Source organism: Cuculus canorus, chromosome 24 (assembly GCF_017976375.1).
Source record: "Cuculus canorus isolate bCucCan1 chromosome 24, bCucCan1.pri, whole genome shotgun sequence".
In the NCBI taxonomy this organism is placed as follows: domain Eukaryota; kingdom Metazoa; phylum Chordata; class Aves; order Cuculiformes; family Cuculidae; genus Cuculus; species Cuculus canorus.
Window position 1 is genome coordinate 1,237,963 of NC_071424.1, and position 20,833 is coordinate 1,258,795.

A 20,833-nucleotide genomic window follows, 5' to 3' on the forward strand; every position below is an offset into this window, starting at 1 on the left:
CAGGTGCGTTTAGGCAGAGGGGCCTCTGGCTGCAGGTGGGCTGTGAACACCAAGAGCGTGGAAGAGTTAGATGAAGATTAAAGAAGAATGTCCTCCCCTTGTTAAGTCAGCACCCGATATTTCTTGTGTACACTCAGATTTTTAAACTCCTTCAGGATTTTCTATTTCACTTCTCCACTTTTCACGCAGACCCAGACCATTCAGCTTTAAACAGCAGGAAGTCCACAGCAAACCTTCCCAGCTCAGCTGTGCGTTCTCCAGCCGACGATGTGCTGTTTTCTGCTGTTAACCCTCCTCCCCACTTCTGTCTCTTGCAGCTTATCTCAGTTCAGTGAAGAGAACATGATGGATCCCTACAACTTAGCCATCTGCTTTGGGCCGACGCTGATGTCGGTGCCTGAAGGTCACGATCAAGTCTCTTGCCAAGCTCATGTCAATGAATTGATCAAAACCATCATCATCCAACATGAGAACATCTTCCCAGGACCAAGGGAGCTGGAGGGCCCAGTCTATAGCAGAGGTGGAAACACCGAGGATTACTGGTATGGTGGATATCACTGAGGAGAACATGAATGGGTGGATGTTTGTTGACAGATTAGCGTGCTACAGTCATGCATTCTGCGTTGTCTAATTCTGGATTCAAGCATCTGGTCCAGCCTTTCAAAAATCTGCTTTATGGAAGAGGAGATGGCTCCGGTATCTCTGGAGAGTCACCGACTTAAAAGAAAAAAAGCTGTTAGAAAGTAGCTATTCAGTTGTCAAACCTAGTTCGCTTATCTTGAAAGGCAAGGTTGTGTAGGGATTTTCTTGGATTTTCTGGTATGGGAGCTGCCATAAATCAATCCTTTTTTTTCCCCTCTCCAGCTTTTGCCTTTTTCTGCTTGTCTGGAGTGTCTTTGCTTCAGACACAGAGGTCACTTGCAGCTGAACCTGGAAAGCTGTGGCATGGTTTAATTTTCAGGGCAGCACTGCTGGTGGGGGAGGGAAGAGGGAGGAATGCGAAATCACCATTTCCATCCAGCTTAAAGCTCCAGAGGCCTGGCCGCGCGCTCAGTCTGAAAGCCACATCTGGAAGCAATTCAGCCAGAGCGGCTCCTGTCATCTGGGGTGGAAGGTTGGGGAGTGGGGGAAGGAAAGGAGGTGTTTTCTTTCCTACTGGCCAAGCTGATCTCTCCCTCTGAAAATGAGGAATGTTAAATTGTGTCCTGCTTCTCCCCCCTCTCCTTCCCTCCTCCAGTGGCCCAGGAATGCAAATGATTATTTTCATACACTAAAATAAATACAGTTTTTAAATGAAGTCACTCTGGTGACAGAGCCAGCCTTGTTTCCCTGGCTTGTCTCAGAGTAGCTTTAACCACCAGCTCGCTCCACGTCCATGCCGTGAGGAGGGGCTCCTCTGTACGAGCTGCCGTGTGCAGGCTGGCCAGAGCCTCTTCTGGAACGTCACTTCATTTTACCCTTCACTCTGATGTTTTTAGCTGATGTTAGATGTGAAAGAATAGTAGAGAAAAAAACCCAAAACATTTAAGAACCTTCATGACCTTAAGGTAATACATTAACTTGGAAAAGAGGTTTTGTTCTGTAAGGTGAAGGAGATAAAAAGGTGAAGTGTTCAATACGCTCAGCGTGAGTGACACTTTGCACGAGTGTGTGAGGCCAAATGGATCGATCAAAACGATCATCATCCAGTGTGAGAACACCTTCCTAGGATGAAGGGAGCTGGAGGGCCCAGTCTATAAGCAGAGGTGGAAACACCGAGCCAGGAAGGTGATTATCAGTTTTCTGAGGGCATTTGGTTTTCCTTCATTGCCCTTTTTAACCACCCTGACCCAAGACTATTTAGCAGAGAAGGGTAGAAGCAAGCAAGGGAGACAGCTCAGTAAAGCAAGGAAGAAGCATCTGGTTCCCATTCAAGCCTTCTCATAGCTCTGGTATTTAGATAGTTGTTACGTGTTGCCCATCGGGCTCCTTGCTGCAAAGCGTGCAAGCAGCAGAGTGAATCCTTGGAGTTCAGCTGATCCATCAGGGAGCAGAACCTACTACGCTTGTGATTGCGCGGTGCCACTTAGCTGACCCGAGTCGTCTTAGTGCCGGGGAGGTTGCGGGCGGCGCGTTGGCGTGGGGGCTGCCGGGGCTTGGTGCCACGGCTTCTGGGCTCTCACTGCAAGTGACACTCATCCTGAGTCAGCAGCTGACGAGGAGCTTTGAAAAGGCTTTCCTTGGGGCAGGGGAGCGTAGGGTGAGGTTCAGAGTTTAGGACAGATTCAGGGCTGCGCATCTGTCTGTCAGTCTGAGACTGCATGAGGTCAGCGTGGGAGAGGCGAGAAGTGCTGCCTACCAGCCATGAGGCCAGCGGGATCACGGGGAAGAAGATAGCTTATAGATACTCAGCTTGCACTGCATCCCTCTGGTACTTTTGGAAGCCGTCAGCCTAGCACTCAGCCGGGGCTCCCCTGGCGTCCTGGGGCTCACCCAGCCGAGAGACGGAGTCTGCAGCGAGGACGGGGGTTCTGGCGGGACGTGCTGCTGGAGGCAGGGTGAGGAGAGGCACCTGGTCTCTGCATCGGCTGTATGCGACACTACCGCTCCGTCTGCGTGAAACTTTAGCCCTCAATGCTGTGTGTCGCTTCCCAATTCAGCTCCAAATTCCTCTGTAAACTTTATACAGCATAAAAGCTTTGCAAAGGATGGGAAAGGGTTGGTGCCTGAGGTGCTGACTTGGAAGATGCTGGGGCAGCTTCGTGTTGTGTGAACTAAACTTAATGGGTTGCCAGAATTATCCAGACATTTTTTCTCTTCTAAAGAAGAGTGTAGGAGATAAATTACCAAAGGAGAGACCATTTACAATCGTGATCGCTTTAACCATTGCAAGGCCCGAACGAGGGATGAAGTCATTATTGCATGAGGAGAACTAAAAATCACCTTTGACGAGTTACAGCATAGGAGTACAAAATGAACACATTTTGCCTTTAGTAACGGCATCTGGTCAGATGAGGACCCTTTTTTTGGTCCAAGATGAGCAGGCAGGGCAGGGAGGCAGCGCTGCCAGCTGGCACAGGGCTGCGGAGCTGCCTGGGAGAGGCAATGGATCCTCTTCCAGTTTCCTTTCTGCTCCTGTCCTGAGGGAACTGCTTTTGTAGCTGCTTAGAAAAACATAACCTTGGGTCGCCACTTGCTTTCTGTTGATCTTTTCCGAGCTTTTCTTCATGCAAAACATAAATGAATTATTTTTGTGGTTTAGGTGCTCTGCAGGTAAAGATTCCAGGTGATCGATCTGGCTCTGTGAGTCGTTCAGTGAAATGCATGAGGCGACCTAGGATTGTGATGAAAGAGAAGGAGAGAGATGGCAGACTTGGACCTGGAAATATCATAGAATCATAGACTAGTTTGGGTTGGAAGGGACCTTAAAGATTATCTAGTTAAACACTCTGCCATGGGCAGGGACACCTCCCACTGGCTCAGGCTGCCCAAGGCCCCATCCAACCTGGCCTGGAACCCCTCCAGGGATGGGGCAGCCACAACTTCCCCTTCTCATTATGAATTGAGAAAGAATTTCCCCCAGGCAGTGGCAGCTATCTCATCAGACATTTAATGAGCTGATTAGAGCAGTGGAGGATAGAGCTGAGGGAGTTGTGGCATGGCAGAGAGAGGCTAGACCCAACATGCCACTGCTTCCTGGCTTCTAAACATCTCCAGAGCTCCGGGTTCTAAGATCTGAGGTTGGGCTTTCCTGATAGGATGCAAGAAGGGTAACAAAGATGTTCGGTTTGCTCAGTCAGTGAGTTTTATTCACACTGCCTGCAGTATGTGTAAATGCATCTGTGAAGTGTCTGTCACAGTGGAACTGGGATATTGATTTCCGATATGGATGTTCCCAGTTCTCTTTGATTTTTGTAAATGAAGGAACTCAATCTCTACCACTGTAAAGCACCGTCTCTTTCCTTCTGTTGTAGTGAAAGTCCTCACGGAGAGAGAGCCTCAACAGAAGACTCCGTTCAGGACGTTACAGCTGAGCACCACACCAGTGATGATGGTATGCAAAGTTTATTCTTTCCATGGTTAACTGGTGCAGAGAAGACAGTGTTTTGTAATTTAAGTTCAAAAGTAGATTCAAAGTGGAGTTTAAATCAGAACAGTCACTTGAAGAACCCCATACAGCATTTGGTGCCAAAAAATGAAAGGACGTGGGGTCAACAGGGATCTGTAGAAGTTACCTCGCTATTTTTAAAGCATCCTTTTTTTCAAGGCTGTCTCATCTTAGCAGTAGGCCTGGGCACGCTCAACGCTTGCAGGATTGCTTGAGCTCTTCTGTACCTTAGAAGGATCTTAGAGTCACGGGGGAAGCTTAGAGCCAAAGGCTGGATAAGTTTTGGCGTGCGTTCCTGCTCCCCTCTGCATGTGCTGAGCATCTCTGCTTGCGGTAGCTCTGGCACGGGTATTGTGAGTGCCTGAAGGCCCCGGTGCTTTAGAGAGGCAAGCAAAATAAAATAAAAACCTGTTTGTCCTCCACTGGGAGCTGGGTTTTCTGGTAGAGGGTACTGGTGGCCTCCTCTAATTGATGCTTTTTGGGTCATTTTTGGCAAACTTTGTTACCCTTCTCATCTGATCAGTGAAAAAAGGAGAGCCGAGGCAGAGAGTCCCATTATGTTTCCTGAGGAAAAGGTGACACCACAGTCCTAGAGTGTCTGTTGTTGATGCTTGAGGGAGTAGTTGCATGTGGGCACCATTCAGAGCAGAAAAAAAGATGATGTTACTGATGTGAAACAATGATCTCCAGAATGTTGACCAGCATGTAAAGCAGACTTGACCAGAACAGGACACAATATGGTTTTATTCTTGTGGTTTGACCCCTTGCAGTTGTCTAGGAAAGTTCTGTGACAGTCTTACTTGTGCCGGTCTTGCATATAAAGCTGGGAAGAAGGCAGCATTCCCTTCAAATTAGGTGGCATCCTTTTTGAGCCGGTCTTACTCAATGGCCCTGCCATGTTCTCCTGTGCTGCTTTTTGCTCTCTCTTTGCTCCAGCAGTTACCTAACAAACTTTTCCCGTGGCATTGCTGGGCTCCTGCTGGTTTCGTGGTGTTCACACACCAAAAACAAAGTCAACAATGTTGAGCATTGCTAGAAACTGCTGGAAAATCAGTTCTCCCTCCTCACCAAGGTTGTCGGGAGGGAAACATAAAGCGTACAGGAATGAAGCACAAGTTTGCTGTCTTGAACAGGATGTTCTATGTGAACAGTGTTAGTTGCTTATAAATGCATGAAAACATCTCCTTTTAGGTGTTGTTCCTAAAGAAGGAGCAATTTAATAGCTGTGTTGAAGGAAAGGCTAACTCATCCTGCATCTGGACAGCCGGGGACTGCAGCCTGCGGGCTGATACACCGTTGGGTGCACTTGCTTAGTTTCCCTATGGGATTTTTAGATCACTTATGTGGCTGAGAAAGTACAAGGAAGAGAAAATGAGCAGCCAGAGATTAGAGAAGGACAATGTTTTGCAGCCTCTGGAACTAGATTGTGTGGGGCCCCTGAGCAAGGTAAAATTCAGAGGCATTTTGGATGGAGTTTTGCAACCTACATGGAATATTCCATAGGAAGCATTTGAGAGGGAGCATTTGGCACTGAAGCAGAGGAGGGAGCTGGGCCTCTATCTCTTCGAGGGAGCAGCAAGGTCTGGTTGAGTAAGGAGCCTAATTGAGTTGTGCATCATCGCACCTTGGGTGTACTTGTTGGACACACAGCGTACAACTCCACGATCCAGCAGGGCAGATGTTCTGAGGCTTTTCTTGCTCCTTCAGCCTGTAGATGTGACCAAGCAATTGCTCCTTTAGGTCTTTCGTGAGGCTGGCACTGGTCCTTGCAAAGGAAAGGTGTCATCCCAGGAAGGAGAGTGGCATCCTGAGGAACTGGTTTTGGGGTGCAGGACAGGTCATCTTACACAGAGCATCCCTGCTGTTCCCAGGCAGCCTGGCTGTACGAGTGGACACCACGGTTTGAGACAGGCGTAAGAGGTCACAAAGGCTGAAGGAGAAGCAGGTTGTATGTTTGTTAAGTTGTGTGTGTGAGTAGGAAGATTTTAAAGGACTGCTTTCCTGCCCAGGCTGGCAGGGTAGTTGTTTGGCTTAGCCTTGTTGCTCTTTATTCACACAACTTTCTTCTCTGAGCATAAGTGTGGTAGGAAAAAGCTACTGGAAATTAGAGTCTAAAAATCACTTCTCTGGATGAAAGCCAGAGTCCTAAAAAGCAAATTGGAAACATAAGAAACCTGAGTGCCGCACTCATCTGGAACAATAAACACTTCTTAATGAAACAGATGGAATTTACAAACCACACTCCCATCCCCTTCGTAAATGGAGGGAGACACCAAAAAACAGCATTATCGTTGTTTTAGTGTTATAAAGAAGCTGGCTCCAGAGGCAAAACAAGCAAGAGGAAAGAAGGAGCCAAAACCAGATACCCGTGTGCTTTGGGGAGTCTGGAGCAAGGCGGCTGCCGCGAGCTGCAAACAGAGGCCGGGCTTTTCTCACCCTTGCAAACATCCTGCTGGTTGTGAGGGCTGAGAACGGGATTCGTGTGAGGCTGATCACTACCCAGAATGATTTGACAGGGCTTTGAGTGGTCTGGTTTAGTAGTAGAGAAATGAATTGCTGGGGAGTCGGTCCAGCAGGTGCTGTTGCCGATTGCCCTCGGCGTTCGGTCACTTTGTGCTTTTGATGCTGCTGGGGCTCTTTGGTGGGAACTGCTGCTCTGGGCAACCTGGGCCAGGGCCTCCCCACCCTCACAGGGGAATATTTCTGCCTAACATCTCATCTCAATCTCCCCTCTTTCGGGTTAAAAACATTCCCCCTCGTCCTCTCCCTGCCCTCCCTGATCCAGAGCCCCTCCCCAGCTTTCCCGGAGCCCCTTTCAGCACTGGAAGCTGCTCTAAGGTCTCCCCGCAGCCTTCTCCTCTCCAGGCTGAACAACCCCAACTCTCTCAGCCTGTATGAGAGATGCTCCAGCCCTCGAATCATCTCTATGGCCTCCTTCGGACTGGCTCCAACAGATCCATGTCCTTCCTATGTTGTAAAACTTGTGGCTTGTGCTTGGCCTTCCAGTCCCTTCTGGCTCCCATGACGCAGAGGAGGTCTCGGGGTGGAAGGGCATTTCTTTTCTTGTCCTGGAGGACTGGAGGAGGAACTGCAACTCTTTTTCCCCAGGAAAAATCTCAATTTCCATGGATCGCTTGGCTGTACTAAAGCTCCTTTAAAGTGATTAGAGGCTGAAGTCCTCTGGGGCCACGTGGCTGAGCTCATCTCCATTCCCCTGATGCCTTCCTGGGATTGGGAGCTGGCTTAGTGTATATATTTAGAGTCAACCAATGGCAGATTTTTCTAAGTCTTAAAAATAATCCGTGTGAATTTTGTGGGGGTTTTCCCAAGTGTCTCAATGCCCATATTGTCCCTCTATATAATATTAGAGTCCCACAGGGACCAGGATTAGCGGCTGGTTGGAGACACGGTGTGGTTGGACTTCTGTGAGCTTTTCCAGTTGGATTTGGAGCACGTTGTGCAGCTCCAAGCGTGTGCCCGGCACAGCCCAGCTGTACGGAGCCCAGAGGAGCAGCTTGCTCTCCCCATCGCCGCCCAAACTGCCGCGGTGGAGGCGCTCGGTGTTTTGGTTAGCGTCCCTGACAGTTCGATGAAGAGCGCGGCCTCCCACCACGCCAGAGTCCTGTCTCCTGGGTCAGGTGAACCTCAAGGCAGCAGAAATTTCCTTCTGAATAGCCGCTTTATTCCTGCAGCAGCTTAGAATCAGAGGATGTTTCCTTCCCTAAGTGCTAACAGCAGCTCCTGCCCGCCCAGGAGGCTGAGTTGAGGCACCTTTAGGAAGGAGCACCACAGGCAGATTTCTGTCCGGAACAAACCTGATTGCTACTCGGCTTTGAATTTTTCTTTGTTTTAATGAGACTCATTTTGCCATTGCCATTGCCATCTTCATACACCGAATTGCTGTGAGGGGGTCGATGACTTGGAAAACATGAATGTGTTCATCACGTAGGGATCGGGTAAATGCTGGAATTGCCACATCCCTGTGTTATAGGGGTTGCCCTCTGACTCTTCCTGCTTCAGCCCTCAAGAAGGAACATGTTATGCTCTACTCTGTGCTCTCATCATAAGCTGTTTTATGGTAGCTTTAAACTGTTGAATACTTACCTGAGCCCAAGTGTTTAGTGAATTATTGTTTATTCCCTTCTATCTCCTAGAGTGTGAGCCCATAGAAGCGATAGCGAAGTTCGACTACATTGGCAGGACTGCACGAGAGCTGTCCTTTAAAAAAGGAGCTTCTCTCTTACTCTATCAGCGGGCCTCAGATGACTGGTGGGAGGGACGCCACAATGGAATTGACGGCCTTATTCCTCATCAGTATATCGTCGTTCAAGACACGTATGTTACACTTTAAGCCCATCTGCAAGATGGACTTGCTTAAAACTCAGGTGTGGAACGGAGTGTTTGTGTCAAGGTGTTGACACCAGGTGGGGAGAGGGAGTTCATCCTTCCACCCTCCCTGCAAGGAGGGAATCCTTGAAACAAGCAGAGCCCCAGAGGTGTAGGTGTCCATATATGCGGAGGTGATATAAAATTTGTTCTGATGCTGCCTGTTAAAGACGCAGAGCTGGGATCTCCAGGTCACTCAGAGAAAACAGGCTCTCTCATATGAAAGATACGTAATGATTCCTAAGAGAAAGATGCCAGCACAGCGTGGTTTTTCTATCTGTGTGCTTACATAGACAGTGCTGTATTGGAAATTCAGCGCTGTTGGTCCTGCTTTGGTTGTGATTTCCTTCCCTCCTCCTTCCTAGTGAGGATGGTGCCTCTGAAAGATCCAGTCCAAAGTCTGAAATAGAAATAAATTCTGAGCCACCAGAAGAAAAAGTGACCGCTAGAGCTGGCGCCGGTTGCCCGAGTGGGGGTCACGTCGCAGATATTTACCTCGCAAACATCAACAAGTAAGAACAGCCTTTTGTTATTTTACCTAACTCTAAAGGTCTTGGTGATGAGTCCAGTGCTGTATTTCCTTCCCTGAAGAAGGTTAGCTAATGAGCGCTGCCGCCATCATTCTCTGCTTCCCCCTCTTCTAACGTGCTCACACTTTGCTGTCCTCTCTCTCTCGCTGTCACTGGTGTGGCCAGTGCTCATTTAAAACCCCAGTGGCTTCACTTCCCTATCCCTAAGATGCCATCTGTTCCCGTTTTCCCAAATGCATCCTATTTTCTAAGCTAAGCACACAGAGAAAGGGTGGGGAGCGGCAGAGTGACTTCTTGTAATTGTGTGTTCCCATTCTGTGTTACGTTTGTTTTGTCTGGTTTACATTTAACACGTTTTGTTTTATGGGGTAGAGGACAATTTCTTCAGAAACCAGTGTCACATTCTGTGCTAAATGAAGTTCCTCAAGTCCCACCATCTGGCATTGCCCGTAACGTTCTTCCGTTCCCCCAGCACTTCTCACCTCGGGTTACTAACCATATGCTCGCAGTGAAACAAGCTCTGTTGCTCTGGCTTTACCTGCTCGACTAGAAATCATTACTTTAGCCAACACTCCACGTAATAAAAAACAGACTAAATTTCTTCATCTGTCATTTAATTATTCTAGAGCAGACTTATCCCCCACGTCTTTCTGATTATTTCCTTCATATTAAAAAAATCCCACGTCTCTCTGTTGTGCAGTGAAGGTATTAATATGATAATTGCGATTTGTTGGGAGTGGATATTTTTAACCTTAATTTAACGGATGTAGGCTGTAAAGGCATTAGTTAGAAATGCATCCTTTTAAAGCTTTGTAGCTGCTTGTGCGCTACACGGAGCGTGGTCTGTAGTTTACGAGTCAGCAGAGCTCCATGGATATCAGTGAAGCTGTGTTAATCTGCATCGGCTTGGGATCTGGTCTTTCTTTCGTGGTGTTTGTTGTCTGAGCTGTTGAGGTCTGCCATTCCGCCAGTCACGGAGAGATTTGTATAACGAGCAGACCTCTCTTGGAGCTTCCCCATCTGCTGGCTTTGGTAGTGTCTGTAGTGTTTGTAAGACGCCTGGCTAATGTCCACTCCCGGGTTTTTTTTTTTCCCCTTTAGTAGGGAAATTGATATTTAGCAATAGTAGCATAAGACTCATTTTGTTGTTTTTTCTTTAGGAATGAATCTTCTGACCTATGTGTGAACAGACTTGAGCAAAATTAAATCAGATGGTTTCGCAATGACAGTTGTGCCACCCACTGAATTATTATTTGGATGCCAAAATCCTACTGGAGTTAACACTTTCTTGCAGTTATTCGTGGGGCTGGTGCTATATAGAAACGGATCCTTCCCTGTATAATGGATGCCAAGCTTCAGACCTATGGCATAAAGTATTCTGCTGCATTGATTTGAACGGAATCGTGCTATCAGACCGCATGGTGCTGGGGTTAGAAATAAATTGTTTGGACCAGCTCTTCCATTTGACATCATCTTTTGGTATATCTGTAGCCCTACCTAGATAACGCCTCATGGTCCTGCTAAAGCAGTGGAAAATAAACATCTCTTACCACCAGCAAATATTGGAAATGTTCGTTAACCCCAAACTGTGGGGTTCTTCGCTTGCCAATCTCTGAAAATAACAACTTGATGCCTTGGGCCAGGAGCTTAGTAGACTTATACTGTGTCCTCCAGTAAAAAAAATTGTAGCTCTGCTCTTCTAATGTAATAAAAACACATCATCAAAACCTTTTGATGGCACAGAGGGTTTTTTTTTTGTTCAAATATAAATCCTTTTCTTCCTGACCAAGTTAATTACACTCCATCCAAGTTTTCTGTTCTTGCTGTGAATGTGCACAGCTGCCAGAACCTCAGTTTTGTTGTTAGAAGTGTTCAACTGGAATGAGTTATAATTCTACTGTTTCACAATGATGCCTGAAATCCTGGGTGTGTTTGTAATCTGAGTATCCTCATGTCTCTTCCCGTTGTCCTGTGTTGTTTTGGGGGGATATCTTCAAATGACAGCCCGTTATGTGTACCTGCTTGTATTGACTTGTTTTGCTTTTGTGACTGAAGGCAAAGAAAGAAACCAGAGTCAGGCAGCATCAGAAGAGCCTTCCGTCAAAGTGACAGCCACGGACTAGGTAGTTCAATGGCAGAACCCGCCTCCCCAGGAGCCATAGCCGGTTCCAGACCCTCATCTCAGCCCATTATGAGCCAAAGTCTTCCCAAGGAGGTTCCAGATAAATGCTCCATCAGTGGCCACGGCAGCCTCAATTCTATCAGCCGACACTCGTCTCTGAAGAACAGGATAGACAGCCCACAGATCCGGAAAACTGTGACAGCAGGGAGGTCCAAGAGCTTCAACAACCACCGGCCCATGGACCCTGAAGTTATTGCACAGGTAAATAGGAGCGCTTTGCCATAAGGGTTGGGTTTGGAAACTTAATGTTGGATACAGTGAGACGTTTGAATGTGAAGTCTGATTTAATCTCCTAACCCTTCCCTTCTCTCAATGCAATATGAACTTACTACGCAGCGTGAGTCTCGTCTTTCACCTCGCTTGGTGAGTCACTGAGGCTGCTTTCGTGAGTGAAGATAAACAGACAGGTCCTTCCTCCTTAAAAACTGTTCTGTTCGTTATTCAGCATTTCGTTTCAACAATAAAAACATCCATTTCAGAAAGTTACACAGATTCCAAAGCTGTCAGCAAAAAATTAAGCAGTCATAACTTCAGGACATGAGAAAAGTGAAATATTTGGTGTCGGTTTAGCATTCACCTGTCAGTCGTGCAAACTTGCCTGTGGTTCGACAGTGGGAGCGTAGGGAGCGGCGCAGTCAAAATAAAAGCCGACTGCTGAGTTGTACAGTGCTCACAGTGGCATCTTTGTATGCTTAGAGGGCTCGGTGGGTGATTAGAAACCACCTTTGAAGAGAAGACTGCTCGTTTTCATTAGCTGGTTATTTAGACAAGTGCCTTGAAGCCAGAGCAGCACCCACGAGGCTGCAGCTGGGGCTTAACTTTGCAAAGAGCTTTTGGGACTGACTCCACCAGACGACAAGGAAACCGCGTCTGTAGGTCCTTCTGTGCAGCTTAAAGGGAAGGGTGGTGATAGGATTTTTCTTCATCTTTGGTAACTGGTTTATTACTGGTTGCTCCGTGCGTGTTCTCTGCATCTCCAGAGGCAGCGATGGGTCCCGTCCCCGTGTCTGGGGCTGTCGGTGGTGACTGCTGGTGCCGGTGCTGTCTGTGCATCTGTGGTTTCACAAAGAGAAAACAATTGAAAGTCAGATTTGAACAGCTCCTAATGGGGTGAATGAGGGAAATGTTACCCATTTCCCTCTTCCATGAAGGATCTCCCCTTTCTCCCACTCCAAGCTGTTAGATGTGCCTGTACATGTACGCGTCCTGTACCAACTGTTCTCAGTATGCGATGGATCTATCTAAAGCCAAGGAATGCTTGGGTCTCGGATTACAAAGCCAGCCCTGGGAGACCTGACTTCTGCCTGACTCAGGAGTTTGTAGGGTTTTTTTGAAGAGCTGAGGGGAAGATACGTGAAAATTAAACATCGTTTCTATTGACAACACAGCAGCATCAAGTCATAAGTAAGGTCCAACTAAAAATCTACTATGTATTCTGATGGAAGGATGGAGTTTGCTGTGTGTTATGAATATCTTTAGCCCATTTGTTCAGTGGAATTATGATATACAGTCCTTGTTGTCTTCATATTTCATCGTCCTTCCAAAGCTTTAGTTGACGTAATTGAAAAACCAAAGACAGTGATTTAAGCTCTAACAGAAGTTCTTCTGTCTCCTCTTCCTGCCAGCATGTTACCTCCATTGTTTTCACTGGAGAAGAGTCTGGGGAGGAAAAGAAAGGTGGAAGGGGGGGGAAGAAAAGAGAAGGGGAGCAGAAAAAACCCCTCAGTTAAATTAGTGTTCCTCTTTGCCCTGTAGTACCTGTTCAAACACCATCTGACAATCATTGTGCATTGTACGTATTTCCCTGGCTTCACACGTACAATCTGACTGCCTTCGATAGCCTTGGAGGTGTCAGGTTACTGTCTCGGGCTTCCTCCACCATTCCTTGACTGATTTACCTTCCCCACTCGCTGAAAAACCTCTCTAAGGAAGCGAAAAGGCTGGAGCCAAACTGTGAGTCACTGAAAGGCAGTGTTCTTCTGCTCTCCCATGAGTCGTGTGCACCAGTGGGCTCCACCGCGTGGGCTGCAGCCAGCACGGAGTCCTGCTCTGACGGAGAGCGAAAAGCCACGTCTTTATCCCTAAGTTCTCTTTATTTGTTAATAACTGCAGTATAAGAGTAAGGAGGAGAACCCACTTGAATTTCTATATATGTTTCTGATCGCTTCTGTGTTCTCTGTAACATTAAAATGTTGAATCCCACGTAATGCCTTTCTGGGAAGGGAAGGCTGCTCGCCCAGCAGGAAAACCAGTGAGGCAGTAAGAACGCACAAGGATTTCGGCGTTGGTTGTGTGGCCTGTCAGCCAGCATCAAAGTCATCAGTCCTTTTGTCAAACTTTTACTCTCCTGAATCTCACGTACCAAATAAAGTAAAAGTATTATAGAATCATAGAACGGTTTGGGTTGGAAGGAGCCTTAAAGCCTCAGTTCCAACCCCCTGCCACGGGCAGGGACACCTTCCACTGGATCAGGTTGCTCAAAGCCTCATCCAACCTGGCCTGGAACACCTCCAGGGATGGAGCTTAATACTTGGAATCACGTGCTTTTTTGTTTGTTTGGGGATCATACTCATCTTTTGAAGTCCAAGCAGCGTCAGGACCAGCGAAATACCAGATTAGTGTCAAGAAAGTGCCAGCAATTATATTTCTCCTGATTGATGGAAAATATTACAGCTTATTGGCTTCAGTATATAACGCTGTGTCATTTGGCGTGGCCTTTACTTTGACACCTAAAGTCCTCGACCCTCCAGTTGATTTGAGTGTTGGTGCTTAGAGGCTGAAAACTAATATGTCCCTCTCAAAGGCTGACTTTATCTCCGTAATTATGTCTGGGTTCTGTTATTTACTCCATTTCTCTTTTGTGTTTGCAGGATATTGAAGCTACTATGAACTCTGCTCTGAACGAGCTGCGGGAGCTGGAAAGGCAAAGCAGCGTGAAGCACGCACCAGATGTTGTTCTCGACACTCTGGAGCCTTTGAAAACGTCTCCAGTGGTGGCCCCCACCTCTGAGCCTTCCAGCCCTCTGCACACTCAGATCCTCAAGGACACTGAACCGGCTTTCCAGCGCAGCGCCAGCACAGCCGGCGACATTCCGTGCACCTTCAGGCCAGTGAAGTCTGTTAAAATGGCCACCCAGGTGAAACCTCCGGCAACTCGGCCGAAGCCAACAGTTTTCCCCAAAACAAACGCCACAAGCCCCGGCGTCGCCTCCTCTGCATCTCAGCAGCCTCCTGACAAGTCGTGTACTGTCTGATAAACTTGATGCTGCTCTGTGGATATAACTGTGTTGTTTCAGATGAAGAGACTCTGTTAAAGACGTTAAAATTCCTATTTAACTAATTGTTTTGAACTTGTGCTGAAGGTTAGTTGGGAACTGCTGCTTACTACTGGGAGTAAACTCAGTGGTAACAACCTCGTCCCCGGTACCTGCATCAGTGATGTGCGTAAGGCAGAACAGATGCCACGCTTAGGAAATCCGATATCGGGTCACTGTGAAGCTGAGCAGGAACACACAGAGAAAGCGATGAGTTGGATCTTGGTTTCTAGTTGATGCCTTGTTCCAAGTGTTTGGCCGCTGAACGAAATATTTAGTGGCCTGATGTTTTGAATACTGGTGTAGTGACTTCTATATTCTGTGTTTCATTTATCACAGGGAAACAATAGAATAGATTTTAGTCTATTGCATGTTTTGGTGCCACTGGTTACGTGGAGCTTGGACATGCCTGTTTCTTGTGCATTATTATGACTATTCTGTTGCCCGCTGGTGCCACGGTGGTTAAGGGTCTGTCTCGACTTCCATCACATCCTCTGGTTTTGTTTGTTTGCTTCCCGTGTTCCTCCCCCCAGGGCCAAAACTCTTGGCCATCCAGCCTCATCCTTTAGTCGACACTTGTCATGAAAAATAGTTTACTCTGGAACGCTCTTAGATTTTGTGGAGTTAAACGTAATATGTGTCTGTGCAAATATAAACAAACGTGTTCCTGAGGTTTAGGAGCATAAGAGAGAGCCCAGTTGTTGCTTATGGACAATCTAGCTGTTTTCCCCCTTTGCTCTCCCCTATTTAAAAACAGCTTTATTGGTTTTCAGTGTAATTTTCAGCCCATAGGCTCTGATGTGGTGTGTGGTCTCGGGAGGCTGAATGTAAAAACGAGTTAACTTTTGGAAACTAAGCATCCTGTGATGGGAGTTCATTTACTAACGCACACGTTCTTGTTTTGACCACGTATCAAGATGGATCCTTACCAAAATCCCAGTTACAAGCACTGTAAAGACTTCAATCCAAAGTTCTCAAGCTTCCTATCTTCTCCCTCTTCCTGGTTGCAAACGCTTCGGCCGGTGGCCGTGCCTGCCGTGAACGGCTTTAGGCATCTCCGCTCTCATAGAGCGGGATGGGAAACGCTGCTGGGACGGGGCCGTGACAGCATGCAGCTTCTGGAGTGGCTTCCCTACGCGTTCCTTGGTAGCCTGGCATGCCTCCCTAGGACTCCGCGGACGTGTGAATGAAGTCTTAGTATTTGTATTTATATGGTAGGCAGCAAGTGCTTCAGCCGCTAGCAGGCTGCAGGAACTCTTCGGTACTCGACTGAGAACTTCCCACAACCTAATATTTAAAATAAATTTAATAAAAACCAATTTAAAACTGAAAGGCATGCGCCGCTTCCAACAGCAAAGAAGATCTCGCAGTCCTGCAAGAGAGGAGACTCTGGCTGACCCTCCGTTCACCTTGTTCCCAAACTCTTCTGGGATTTAAATAAAGCTGCACATCTTATTTTTATCATCGTCTAAATTCAGGCAAGGACAAGATAAGAAAAGACTTTTTTTCTCCCATTTAACTGAGTTTCTTTTTAAATTTGTGGGTTTCTCACAGTTGCGCTTCCTTGTGACTGCAACGTCCTCTTAATTGGCACTTAGCAATTAAAAAAGAAGAAACGAAACTTAACATTTTTGAGAACAGTTCCTGAAATGTACTTTTCTGGTTCATTTCGGATGTTACTTGGAGAAATGAATAGGGCTTTACTGCATCCCTGTCCATCCCCGCATGCACACCCCCATCGCTGCAGAAAGAATTAACCATATTAATGATGGTGTTTAGAAACGGCAGCTTTCTCTGTGCCCTAAATTAAGAACATCTGAAAACTGGGGAATGTAGAAAAGGTTTCGGTGAGAATGCTCCTCGTCACTCATTTCTCCGTAGCGGATCTGTAGCACCAGTTCCCCTCGGGAAGCACCGCGGTACGTGTGTGACTGTCAACGGACCTCTCGCAGGGGAGATCCCCAGCAGTGTGACCAGCGCCCTTTGCTCTCAGGTTCTGATGGACTTCTACCACCGAGGAATCTCTTCTTCTTTTGGGGAAAAATACAATTAAACTGGTAATTTTTTGCTCAGGCAGAACTTTCTGGCATTTACTTTAGGTAGGGAATTTGTTTTCTTTTTGGTCGTGAAGACCGAAGTCAATCTGTGTCAAGAGCAGGATCTCTACATTTACTCCGACTCATTTGTAATGCCTTATTTTCTTTATATTTTTATGCCTAGCATTCATGCTTCTAAGTGTCCAGCCACGCACAGCACATTCGGAGGAGATGCTCTTTTCTGTCTTCGAGGTCTGAAGTATGAATGGGAATTCAGAGATCAAAAAGACATCAGGTTACTGTAACAGCAACCGTCTGTATCTGAATTACTGTGCTTATCTCAAACATCCGCAGCTCTGGGACAATCCTACTGTCCAGGGGAATACGCTTAGCGGGACAACCTGTATCTGGAGCAGCTCAACTGGAATTCTGGTGTGCACTGTGATTGACACTTACCCTTACAGCAAGCAATACGGCAGGCTGGAGATCATCCTTCCTCTTCCTCGCGCTCCAGCTCTGGCCAGCCAGCGGAAAATTCACACACGCACACAGATGGGAGAATTAAAACCAGAAAAAGGAAACTTTTAGCTTGTCTGCTTCGCTCTGTGAACACAGAAGGCTGAGAGAACGTTTGCCACAAGTGTTTGATGACCAGTTGTTGCAGGAGAGGTGGGAAGGAGGAACTGGAAATGCCAGCTCTGCTCCCTGCAAAACTGGTGGGTGTCTTGTGGAAGACACCGATGTGGAGAGGACAAGTACGACGCAGTGATTTGCTTGGGGAGGTATCCATGTTACTTCATATCTTCATATCCAGAAGAAATATTAGCTCTTCCATGGAAATTCTTGACTTTTATGTAATGTTTGTGTCAAATATAAAGACAAGAAGTGTTGGATAACTGGAATAACGTATGTCTGTTTGATAGTGCTTTGTATGAACAAAGGGTTCTTGTTCATCAGGTGTTGGATTGAAATAATCCAAAGTGAAACTTTTAAAATAAAATCCGATTTTAGGTGATCGTTCTTCATAGTTTCTGAAGCTCTAACCAGTTATGTTTTATTTCCCTAATTGGGAACTGAGCAGTGTGCTTTAACCATTGCTAAATTTCTGCCTCTCTAAGGTAATCCAAAGGCTCGCAGTTCATAAACGGTAGATCTGCTCTTCGTGTCCAAGCAGTGAGACGCGACCAGACTCTCACTTTATCCGTACTGGGTATTTTGTTGCAATGAAAATGATTAAATAATTAGAGTGCACTGTGACAGCAGAAAACAAATCGTTGTTATATATGTATGTATTTTGATACCTGTTCAAAAAGAGTCTTTGGGTTTCCTGTGCTGAATACCTCATGTGTTGGGTTTGGGGGAGTGTTTGTTGCTTTATTTTAATTTGTTTTCTTTTTTTTTAAAGCAAGATTGTTCTTGCACTGAAGTAGGTTAAGGTAACCGAGTTCTCATAAATTTATTTACCGCTTTGGAACACTTCAGAGTTTGGCAAGAAGTTCTATCTGTTCTAGTTCTCCACCTTGCACTTGGTCCAGAGCAAGCGGTCGCTCGGGTGTTCTCCTGCGCCCTCAGAAGAGCTCTAGCGATATTCAGACAAAGGAGGTTGTTGGAGATGGAGTTTGCTGCCTTATTGCTCTTCTTCTCTGTGTCAAAATCTCAAATTCAGTTGAACGTTGTATAAGTTTGGGGGTTTATAAAGCATCTGAGGGCCATTCTTCAATAGATGTAAATGTTGCTAGGTAGCACTTCAGATCCGTTATAGACCTCCCAGACTGGAATGCTCTCGCGTGATGGAATAGGTATTGAGGGAGCGTTTAAATGAGGCTGTGCTCCCAGCAGGGCAGAGTTTGCTGGTAAGGCAGCGGGTAGCAGTGGAGGAACACCGATCAAGAATGTTTGTCTGGCTCCTCTCTAGCACGTTGGTGAGCAGAGGAACCAGCTTTGCTCCCATCCCTCCACGTGGCAGCATACGGAGCTGGTGGAGTGGGCCGGCTTGAGGAGCCTGTGCTCGGCACGGTCAAGCCCCGACCGTACAGGGATGTGCACAACTACATTTGTCGCTGGCCTGGGAACCACGAGCTAGGAAAACTGCTTCAAGAACCGAAATAACTGAGAGGAAAACAGAAGCCTTTGGGCACTCCCATCACTCATGAACTTGTCCAGAACAGAAAGCGAGTTTAATGGGATTGATTGATTTTGAGATATTTTTTAGTTTTCATGGTTTAAAAAGCGTTTTTGTGGGCTTACCTGGTCGTGGCTGACATCCCACAGATGCAGCTGTAGACAGACCAGCTGGGTTTTAGCGGACTGGGAGCACCGAAGGTGTTTGGAGAAGGGAACAATGTTGTCTCTTGTAGATGGACATCATTCCCTAGGGGATGCTGCCAGCCTCCAGGTCTGGGAAAAGGCCGAGCACTTGCTGGCGCTCTGGATTGAACTTTGGGATTTGCACTACCTTTCACTTCGGAAGATAATCCTCTCTCTGGATCAGCTTTCCGCTTGTCTCTGTGTGTGTGTGTGACAGCCTGGTACTTGAAAAAATACAGAATACTTGACCCACTGCCCTGTGCCGCCGGGGCCGGGCTGCTCCGGCGCTGCCTCACGCACAACCGGCTGCCGGGATGGCTTTAGTTACAGGTGAGTTATTTTCCAGGTTTATTTCTAGGATTCTATTTTGGTGGATGTAGAGATGCCAAAACAGCAATTCAAGGCCTGGAAGATAGGAGATTTGTGGGGTTTTTCTTGTTATTTTTTGTGCTTCCTGTAACGTAGTTGGAGACGAGAGTTATTTCTCAATGATGGGCCAAAAAGAGGTGAAGGTGGAGAGGGAGGCAGCTCCCGACTGCACTGATACTTGATTCAACAACCTAATACAGGGTAAATACTTAGCAGTTTGCAATGGAATAGTGAGTGGACCCTTCCTGTTAAAGGCACTGTAGTAACCTTACTTCTGAAGTGGACTTCACCACCTTTTTGAATACCTGAAGTCCAGTAGGATTAGTCTTGTGAGTGTGCCAAACTGCCGGAGCAATACTTGAGAGCAGCAGGTTCTTCGGAAAACCAGCTCGATGGAGCCCAAACAGAGCAATTGTTGAAACCATCTCCGTCGTGTTGGAAGGATGGCAGGGATGTCCCTGATCTCTTGTCACGTAGGAAGGCTCGGTTCCGAGGTCTGGTTGGTTCCTCTCTTGGTCTGAAAGCTCAGTCCTGCAGCGGTGGGCTTGAGCGGTGCATTGGGATTTGGATTATTAACAGCAGTTGTTTAATGGTGGGGTGGAATGTTCTTGCTAAAGCGTTTCCATTGTTTCGTGTCTTCTACACCAATATATATACGGTGTATATATTAAACTGTGTAAAGTTGTACTTTGTACATACAACTGTACAATATGGAGGTACAGCCCAACCCCCCCCCCTTTTGGTACAGTATTGTACAGTATTAAATGTGTTGGAAATGTTAAATCCTTACTGGGGCAACCAAGTGTATCCATTGTCAGTAGCAATAGTTTTGGAGAAATAAATGTTTTGGGTATGGTGGAAATCCTGACCGACGGGTGCCAGTGCGTGATGTACGGAGTGAGTGGGAATGCCGGAGCGAGCGCGTGTGCCTGGGCTCCTGGTGGGAGAGAGGGGGAGCATCCCCCGCCGGTGCTTCCTCCGCAAGTGACTCCGACTTCTGGGAACCGTCAGGAATTGGAATAGTGTCTGGTGCTGGTAAGTAGCAGGATGCAAAAATACAGCGTGTCATTCTATGGCACTGGAGGGGCTCGGATACGGCGGGGGTGGGGGGCATACAATCATGGGATGCTTTGAGTTGGAAGGGACCTCAAAGCCCATCCAGTCCCACCCCTGCCATGGGCAGGGACACCTCCCATGGGATCAGGGGCTCCAAGCCCCATCCAACCTGGCCTGGAACCCCTCCAGGGATGGGGCAGCCTCCTTCTAGAGGACACGTGGCTCAGCTCTGGTGCTTTGAAGAGCAGTGGCCGCGTTCCCCACCCTCGGCTCGTGCTCACCTGCCCATAACAGCATTCAGCAAAGCATCAACTTCCCTTGCAGTGACCTGATTTAAAAAATGCTTAATCCTCATCATTTTTCTGGAGAGTCTGGGCCTCCAACTGTCTCTGGATTTAGGATTGAGATTATGGATTGTACTGCGATGATTATTTCCCCCATCTGAGTTTTTCAGTCTGCCTTTTCCAGAGGATGGTGAGGAAAAGGGTTGGGGTTTGGGCATTTTGGATTCTCTTTGTTTAGGTCTCAAGGAATTAGGAATTCTCTTTGTTTAGGTCTCAAATGAC

The 20,833-nt window shown here is 47.1% G+C and overlaps 1 protein-coding gene across 6 annotated transcripts in view; it reads left to right on the plus strand.

Moving 5' to 3' along the window:
• Positions 1-20,056, plus strand: part of SRGAP2 (SLIT-ROBO Rho GTPase activating protein 2) — a 104,499-nt gene extending 84,443 nt beyond the window's left edge. For 5 of the 6 annotated variants that reach the window (XM_054087404.1, XM_054087405.1, XM_054087406.1 and 2 more), the window contains 6 exons: positions 318-542; positions 3,954-4,033; positions 8,242-8,422; positions 8,839-8,985; positions 11,059-11,386; positions 14,056-20,056. In XM_054087404.1, coding sequence (XP_053943379.1) covers positions 318-542; positions 3,954-4,033; positions 8,242-8,422; positions 8,839-8,985; positions 11,059-11,386; positions 14,056-14,439 — 1,345 coding nt within the window. In that variant the 3' untranslated portion in view covers positions 14,440-20,056. The other variant, XM_054087407.1, reaches the window with a different exon arrangement.
• The last annotated feature ends 777 nt before the right edge of the window (positions 20,057-20,833 follow it).